Source organism: Microcaecilia unicolor, chromosome 5, assembly GCF_901765095.1.
Source record: "Microcaecilia unicolor chromosome 5, aMicUni1.1, whole genome shotgun sequence".
Lineage (NCBI taxonomy): Eukaryota > Metazoa > Chordata > Amphibia > Gymnophiona > Siphonopidae > Microcaecilia > Microcaecilia unicolor.
The window spans coordinates 4,142,816-4,152,317 of NC_044035.1; the positions used below are offsets into that span (position 1 = coordinate 4,142,816).

General features: G+C 43.3%; 1 protein-coding gene across 6 annotated transcripts in view; it reads left to right on the forward strand.

The window, feature by feature from the left end:
• Nucleotides 1-9,502, forward strand: part of FGFR2 (fibroblast growth factor receptor 2) — a 189,184-nt gene that overhangs the window by 108,220 nt on the left and 71,462 nt on the right. For all 6 annotated transcript variants that reach the window (XM_030202600.1, XM_030202602.1, XM_030202601.1 and 3 more), the window contains one exon: nt 8,186-8,309. In XM_030202600.1, coding sequence (XP_030058460.1) covers nt 8,186-8,309 — 124 coding nt within the window. The remainder of the gene's footprint in view (nt 1-8,185; nt 8,310-9,502) is intronic.

Here is a 9,502-nt window from a genome sequence, read left to right on the forward strand (position 1 = left end):
TCCCACCACCAGCTCTGGCACAGACCGTATAAGTCTGCCCAGCAGTATCCCTGCCTTCCAGCCACCAGCCCCGCCTCCCACCACCGGCTCTGGCACAGACCGTATAAGTCTGCCCAGCACTATCCCCGCCTCCCGCCACCGGCTCTGCCACCCAATCTCGGCTAAGCTCCTTGTGATCACAGGGTCTTCCATATAGGCTTTCACAACCTGCTTTTTCTTGGCCAGTGCTTCCCGTAGGAAGAGTAATTCAGTTCAAGCAGTATTGCCAAAAGCTTCAGTTAGCCCCTTTGATTCAAGTACTGGTTCAGTTGGGCTGTTTTTAAGGCCAGTGGATCTTATTTCTCAAGTATAATCCAGAAAGTAACCAATTCCCTCCCGCCTCCACATCAGAGTGAGGAGACTCCTGGCACAGATGGCTCTATGGGAATGTCTACATAGAGTCAAGGAAACCTTCTGGATTTTTCTGGACTCTTAGAAAGCTGCTCTGTCACCCATTTACGTGACTTATCTATTCTGCTGTCTACAGAGGACCCCTATTATAGATAAGCAGCTTCATTATGTAGACAATTGAATTACCCCAGTTAAGAAATCAAGTTTTCACAATGAGGGCTTTATTTCAAGAAGTGAGATGTTTAAATCCTGACACATTGAGTAATTGTAGTTCTATTGCAGGTCATTGACAAGCTAGTATAAATTACGCCTAATAAATTTTAGGGACTTTTTAAAATTGGATCATCTGATTTTATTACCTCTGGATAAAGTGAAATATAATCACAGAGTGGTATACAGCACGATAAATATGTAACCTTGCTCCTGGTTGGTGTATTGGCTTGTTGTAGAGCAGTGTTCTCAACGGCGGTCCCTGGAGACCTCTGGGACGGCCCCTTCATCATTCAAGATTTTATTTTTTTTTTGCTATCATGTGCTTCTCTATCCAAGCTCCCCATGGAAATGGAAAATTGGATGGGAAGGGAGAGCTGCAGGCTTGAAGGACAAGGCATTTTCTACTAGTCATAGAGAGACACAATACATTTTGAAATGGCCAATCACCAACGAAACGTTCGAAGGTGGGCTGGTGGGGATGAATGTCACTGCCACACACTGGGAGCAGTTTCTTGTTCCCATATGGGATGATATTTGGTGACTCTCCTTCCGCTCATTTGGATGCAAAGTGGCCGTGAGTGGAGGAGTAGCCCTAGTGATTAATCGATCGGCCTGAGGAACTGGGCAAGTCACTTAACCCTCCATTGCTCCAGCTATGAAATAAATGCCTGAATATAATATGTAAACCGTTTTGATTGTAACCACAGAAAGGGAGGTATGTCAAGTCCCATCCCTTTTCCCCTTTCCCTTCAAAATGAGTGAAGACCGTTGCTGTAGAGCATCCTACCTCCATTCTGGCAGCCCGTGAGCTGCTTGGAAGGGAGGGATCAGAGCATCACCTGTAGTTAAGATCTGCCACCCAGTGTGTGTGGGGGGGTTAAGATTGCTATTAGAGTTGATGATTTAATTTCTAGAAATGTAAATAGCTGGTGGTTAGGATCATCGCCAGGGAAGTTATCTCCTGTTGTGGAGTTAGCAGACCTTTATTTGTCACCTAGAGCAGAACTTCTCAACCCAGTCTTCAGGGCACACCCGGCCAATCAGGTTTTCAGGATATCCACAATGAATATGCATATGAGAGAGAGAGAGGTTTGCATATGAAGGCAGCACATGCATCCATCTCATGAGTATTCATTGTGGATATCCTGCAGACCTGACTGGCTGGATGTGTCCCAAGGACTGGGTTAAAAAAGCTCTGACCCAGAGAGTGCTGAGGAGGAGCTGGCTGTTGTGATGCAATGAGGATGCAAATGAGGCAGGAAAGTGCAGGAAGCCAAATTTAGAGTTTCAGGTAGGAAATGGAAATCTAGAACCTTCAGAGTTATGTTCCCAAACATGTTCTCTGTTCAGAACACCAGAAACAGACAACTCGCGTCTCAGAGTCTGGATAACACGATGGTGTGGAGAAAGGGACTTTCAATTTCTTAGGAACTGGAGAACATTTTGGCCGAGGAACGCATTTCATTTTGTACATTTTATTTATTACATTTGATATACAGCGTTTACAATAATAATTGCATTACCTTAAACAGGGTCCTAGTGCAAACATTTACAGAGGAGCCAGACAGATTTTAAACTAGCTCACGGGAAAAGCACATGATTTGGTGTTGGCATAAGTACGAGAAAGAAGGTGAAAGCATGGTTGAGCTCTAGAAAGCATTGACGGAGGATGAGGTAAACGTAGTTGCATAGCTGGATTTAAGAAATGTTTGGACAAATTCCTTGGAAGAGAAGTCCATAAACAGTTAAGGTAGACATGGGGAAAGCCACTACTTAACCCTGGGATTGGTAGCATGGAATCTTGCTACTCTTCGGGATTCTGCCACGTGACCTGAATTGGAATCAGGATACTAGGCTCAATGGACCATCGGTCTGACCCAGTATGGCAATTCTTTTGTCTGCTTGATGTACTGTATCTAGATTTTTTGGAAGGCATTTGACAAAAGCTCCTCAAAGGAAGGTTCCTGAGGAAATTAAAAAGTAACAGATAAGGAGTACTTGGCCTACTGTGGATTGGTAAGTAGTTAAAAGCGGAGAGTATTGCTAAATACTTTTCCCAGTGGAGAAAGATAATAGAGGGCTCCCAATAAATTTATAAATGATTTGGAAAAAGGAACAACGCGTGATATTATCAGATATAAAGAGGAAACAGAATTATTTAGAAATTGTTAAAGCGTGAATGGATTATGGGGAGTTGCAGGGAGGATCTTGTGATACTGGGCATTTAAATGGCAGGTGAAATTTAATGTGGATAAGAGTAAAATGATTGACTTAGGGGGAAAAATCCTAAGTGGAGGAGTGGCCTAGTGGTTAGGGTGGTGGACTTTGGTCCTGAGGAACTGAGTTCGATTCCCACTTCAGGCACAGGCAGCTCCTTGTGACTCTGGGCAAGTCACTTAACCCTCCATTGCCCCATGTAAGCCGCATTGAGCCTGCCATGAGTGGGAAAGCGCGGGGTACAAATGTTAAAAAAAAAAAAAAAAAAACCACAAGTACGAGGAGTCACCATCCAGAAGAAAGACCATGCTGTCATTGTGGGCAGTAAGTTGAAATCCTTGCCTCAGTGTGAGGCGGCAAAAAAACTTGTAGACCGTAAAGAATTATTCAGTAAGGAATGGAGAATATCATAGTGGCTCTGTATCGCTCTGTTCCCTGACAACCAGTCGTATGGATTACTGTAATGCTCTTTACAATGCTGTTCCTCGCTGTGCTGCTAAGTCTTCAATTCATTCAAAACACATCTATGAGACTATTATCTAACTTGAAATCATGCATCTTTTTTTTTTCCTTAGAGAAACTCATTGGTTTCCGATGGATTCGGTTAAGTTTGACGTCCATATTCTTCCATTTGACGGGAATGCATACCAGTCAGCTGGCATTGCTTGCTAATATTTTGCTCATTCCACCCGTCTATAGGAGTGGTTTTCAAATTTGTTCTGCAGAACCACCAACCGGTCAGGTTTTCAGGATATCCCTAACGAATATGCATGGGATAGATTTGCATGCCTGGGAGATATGATAGGGGTCTATAAGATAATGAGTGGAATGGAACAGGTCGATGTGGAGCGTCTGTTTACGCTTTCCAAAAATACTAGGACAAGGGGGAGTGCGATGAAGCTGCAGTGTGGTAAATGTAAAACGAATCGGAGGAAATTTTTCTTCACTCAACGCGTAGTTAAACTCTGGAATTCGCTGCTGGAAATAGGTAGTTAAGGTGGTTAACTTAGCGGACTTCAAAAACGGGTTGGACGGCTCCTGGAGGAAAAAGCCATAAAATGTTATTGAATGGATGAGGGAATAATACAGTATTTCTAGGATGGGCGGGACAAAGTGCTTGTTCTTTTGGCCGCTGTCGGTGACAGGGTGCTGGGCTCAATGGACCCTTGGTCTGTCCCAGCATGGCGATGCTTATGTACTTATGTACTTAAAACTTGAGTGTCTGGTGGTCCCACAGGACAGGTTTGAGGACCACTGGTTTAGTGTATGCCATGAAATAAGTTGCATTTAAATCTTGGTACCTTTTATTATAGAATTGATTTCCAAAATATCTTTGAATTGAGGTCTCCATGCCTAAATTTAAACTGGCCCAAGGCTGGTTGCGCTCAGTGTGTGGGGTAGAGATCTATGGTGGATCCCTATGCCCTGATTTTTAATGTTTGTCTTGTATGTTCTGTTTCCATTTTCTATTTGATTTTAATATGATGATCGTAAACTGCGTTGATGTTTTTAATGAAGGGCGGTGTCTAAAGAGCCGTAATAAACATAAAAGGCTTCAGGGAAGGGCAACAAAGACAGAAGGGATGGAACACCTCTATGGAGAAAGGCTAAACAGGTTGGGAGTCTTCCAATGGAGGAAAGAAGGCTGAGGGGGAGGGAAGACATGATAGAGCTCTATATAATCAGGAATAGGGAGGAATGGGTAAATAGGGAAGGGTTGTTCAACCTTTCAAAAAGTGCAACACTTGATGAAACTAACAGGTAGCAGATTAAAAACAAATCAAAGAAAGTGTTTCATTCAGTGCAAACGTTGCCAGAAGATGTGGTCAAGGCAGTATCACTGGTTTTTTAAGGCATTTAGATACTTTTCTAGAGGGAAGGGAAAGAGAAACCGGATCATAGGAGGTGGGAGATGGAAAAAGAAATGCAAGATCATGGGGGGGGGGGGGGGGGGGGGGGGGAAGAGGAATGTTTTGCCCCCTCCAGTCTACCCCAAGCCCCAGGCTACATTTCATTCCTTGAGAAACCAATTACCTGTTCCTGAAAGGTGGCGGAAAGGAGCAGAGGAGTGGCCTAGTGCAATACATTCCCACCATCCCATTAACGGCTTTGCCTCAGACTTGTTAAATATAACCTTTAACCTTTATACATGGTGTTTTGCAAATGAACACTTTTTTTTTTCTTCAGTTTGATTGAATGTGACCCTCCCCCCATCTCCACCAGAAGAGAGACTTAATTGTTCTTATCAGTGCGATAAGAACCTTCCAGCTTTCCTGGTATGATTGTACTTGGCAAATCTCATTTTAATTGTTTTCAAAAGCCATTAAACAATCTGACCAGTTAAAAAGGGGAGAGAAGTTATGTAAGTTTAGAAACTAGTGGTAATAAGGAGCTATATTTTATTTCTTTTGGGGCAGTGTCTCCAAATGTTGTGTATCATGACAGTAATGAATCTCGCTGTAGTACTTGCCCAGTGCCAAAGAGTTCCTTCTGGAGTTCATAAGACTGCAACAAGAAGAGGAGAACCTGAAATTCCTTTTAATCAAACCTGTGAGATCTTCTCTCTCTCCTCTACAGTAGATGCCCAGAATAATCACTTGGTACCAATACCTCTCTTGGTGCTGTTCTTGTCTTCTTCTCCTTTTTAGAACATGAGTAGCCATACTGGGTCAGACCAATGGCCTATCCAGCCCAGTATCCTATTTCCAACAGTGGACAAGCCAGGTCACAATACCTGGCAGAAACCCAAATTGTGGCAACATTCCATGCAGAACCCCAAAGAATAGCAAGATTCTGGAATCCTAAAGAGTGACAAGATTCCATTCAGAATCTCAGATAGTAGCAACATTCCATGTAGAACCCCAAAGAATAGCAAGATTCTGGAATCCTAAAGAGTGACAAGATTCCAGACAAAATCTCAAAGAGTAACAACATTCCATGTAGAACCCCCAAGAATAGCAGGATTCTGGAATCCTAAAGAGTGACAAGATTCCATTCAGAATATCAGAGTAGCAACATTCCATGTAGAACCCCAAAGAATAGCAAGATTCTGAAATCCTAAAGAGTGACAAGATTCCAGACAAAATCTCAAAGAGTAGCAACATTCCATGTAGAACCCCAAAGAATAGCAAGATTCTGGAATCCTAAAGAGTGACAAGATTCCATTCAGAATCTCAGAGTAGCAACATTCCATGTAGAACCCCAAAGAATAGCAAGATTCTGGAATCCTAAAGAGTGACAAGATTCCATGCAGAATCTCAAAGAGTAGCAACATTCCGCATTACAAATCCCAGGTCAAGCAGTGGCTTCCCCATGTCTGTCTCAATTGCAGACTATAGACTTTTCCTCCAGGATTTTGTCCAAACCTTTTTTAAACCCAGATACGCTAACCGATGTTTCCACACATCCTCCGGCAACAAAAAGCTTTGTGCTTTGTGCGAAGCACCCGCAGAACTGACAGCTATTTCTCACTATATCTGTAGATTTCCCACTTTATCCCTTCTTGGAGGGGCATTCTTGAAAGAAGGCCAAGTCAGAATTGGGACGGCCTGCTCATAACGTCCAAAAAAAAAAAAAAAATCCACCTTACAGCCATTTTCAGACAGAAAAAGCATCAGGATTTCCTGTTTGCAAATACATGAAAAGGACATTTTTATGCTAGAATTGTCCAAAATGATCAGCCATTTTCCAAACTGAAATGTACAAAAAGTATGAACACCAAAAAACCAGGCACAAAAACGTCTGTCTGGCATTATTTGTATAAAATGGCCACACAGACGTCCCTGCAGAGCAGAGGGGCAGCCTAGTGGTCAATGAAGTGGACTTTAAAACATTGGAACCCAGGTACAAATTCCATCTTAATTCCGTTATATGGGTATCGTGAGCCCTCCAGGAACAGATAAAGACCCAGTGTACCTAAAGATCCACCACTACAATAGCCAGACTTATACAGTCTGTGCCAGAGCTGGTGGTTGGGAGGCGGGGATAGGGCTGGCCAGACTTATACGATCTGTGCACTGAAGAGGACAGTACAAATAAAAAAAGTAGCACATATGAATTTATCTTCTTGGGCAGACTGGATGGACCGTGCAGGTCTTTTTCTGCCGTCATCGTCATCTACTATGTTTGCAGGTGTCTTATAAGTTCAGGTGCAGTAGGCTTTTCGAAGTTCCAGGAGGGCTGACATACCTGTACAGGGAATAAGAGTTAAAGTGGGAGTTAATCTGGGTCGCGTTGTTCAAAGTCCACTGCACTGCCCATAGGCTACTCCTTACACCTTGCCTGCTCCTCTATTAGGAATGACCATAATACCTGAAGCTGTCATAGAGCCTGGTATCAACTGTCGCGTTCACTTCTTGGGGGGTGATTGGGGGTCATTGATCACTGGGTGATTAAGAAGGGGTCAGGCCTTCATCTCTCCAGTGGTCAGCTGCGCAATCAGGCACCTTTTGTACCCTGGGTGTGATTGAAACAGGTCTAGATAAAAAGTCCTCTTCTTCTTTTATTTGCCTTGGCCATTTCTGCCAGTCGCAGGGCCAGCGTTAGGGGGTAGCAAACAGTGCAGTTACCCTAGGGGGCACCAAGCCTGCTTGAAGCTGAAGAAGGCATAGGCATAGACCAGCTTTTTCCCTGGTTTCTGCCCTGGCCCCCTGAATGTCTAACGCCAACTCCATCCAGTCATTCTATTATCGCTGAAGCGCATCCTAATTTTGGTCCTGCCCTTAGCCCTATCCCACACATCCCCTTGCTATTTGGACGAACTGCAGCGTAAACCATCCAACCTTCTGCCTTTCAAAAATCATAATTTGGATGCTTTCAGCAGATGGACGTTTTTGGCTGATTTGAACACCATCTGTGAGAAGTTTCGTTACTTTACTCCTTCCATCAAACTCTCTTCAGATAGACACCGCTATTCTATCTTCATAACTTGCCCATCTGCGCAATATCAGACTGCAATTTGGGGATTAAGCTGGCAACTCACCCGTCAGTTCAGCAATATTGTTCATAATGCCTAGTAGGCAGCCCTTCCATTCAGTTGTCGAGTGGTTCTCTGTTTCTGCGTGTTGGGTAGGCCCCGTTGCTCCTCACTATGTCCCTGCCACTTCACCAAAATCTTTTAACACTCCCAGGCTCCTCTGACTTTCAGGTAAATTTCACAGCTCAGGGCACGTAAGTGTTGCAGACTTTTGTGGTGCTTTTTAATCACACCGTGCTGCCATCTTGGTTAATACTTCAATCTGGTACCAGATGACTTGCACAATGGTAAAATGCTGTAAGGGCCACCTAGATCATTTAATGCTGAATTTATGAATCCACCGTTCTTTGATTTCTGCTGAATTTAGACTGTGCCCTCCATCCCCTTTAGGTGCGTAACCAGCACTGGAGCCTGATCATGGAGAGTGTGGTCCCTTCAGACAAGGGGAACTATACCTGTATCGTGGAGAATGAATATGGATCCATTAATCACACCTATCACCTGGACGTGGTTGGTAAGTTCCCTCTCTTGTTTCTCCTCTGCTGTGGCTGCCGTTTCTTCCTTTTGAACCCCTCTGTTTTCAGCTGGATCCTTGTGCAGCTCCTTTGAAATGTAGAGAGCCCATCTCATGTACTTGTGTTTTTGTGATTGCATTCCGAGATGAGTGTCTGGTCCTGTTGGAAGAGCTGGACTGGCGCGAAGCCTTTGCACTGAATTCTGCGTACTCTGAGTTGCTCTGCTACCTCCAGGCTTCTCTCTGGTTTCTTCTACTTAAGTACATAAGTACTGCCATACTGGGACAGATCGAAGGTCCATCGAGCCCAACATCCTGTTTCCAACAGTGGCCAATCCAGGTCACAAATACCTGGCAAGAACCCCAAAAAGTTCAACATATTTTATGCTGCTTATCCCATAAATAAGCAGTGGATTTTCCACAAGTCAATTTAATAATGGTCTATGGACTTTTCCTATATTTATTTATTTATTTGTTGCATTTTTACCCCACATTCTCCCACCTTTTTGCAGGATCAATGTGACTTACATTATGCCGTAATGGCGATCACCATTTACAGAATGAGGAATACAAAATAGTGTTACATTAAAGTTCATAAATGTTGAAGTAAATTATAAAGTAAGTTGGATAAACAGTTCATTTCAGGCATGAGAGATGGGGGGGGGGGGGTAGGACGTTAATGTTCATTGGTGACAAATTGATTGGAGCAATCAGGTGTAGAGAATTCGGTTTTATCTGGTTGCGGTAGAGTTTTAATGTTAGGTCATTTATGATGGCTCATTATGGTATGTCTTTTTGAACAGGTTAGTCTTTACCGTAGTAATTTCTGGAAGGCTGTTAGGTCGTCCATTGTTTTTAAGGCCTTTGGTAGTGCATTCCATAGTTGCATGCTGATGTAGGAGAAGCTAGATGCGTATATGATTGATTTGTATTTGAGTCCTTTGCAACTGGGGTAGTGGAGGTTCAAGAATGTGCGTGCTGATCTTTTTGTGTTCCTGGTTGGTAAATCTGTGAGGTCTGACATATATGCCAGGGCCTCGCCATGAATGATTTTATGAACCAGGGTACGTTTAGGAAGCCATCCAAATTTTTAAAACCGCTAAACTTTTTAAACCGCTTTACCACATTCTCTGGTAACAAATTCCGAGTTTAATTACACATTGAGTGAAGAATATTTTCTCCAATTCGTTTTA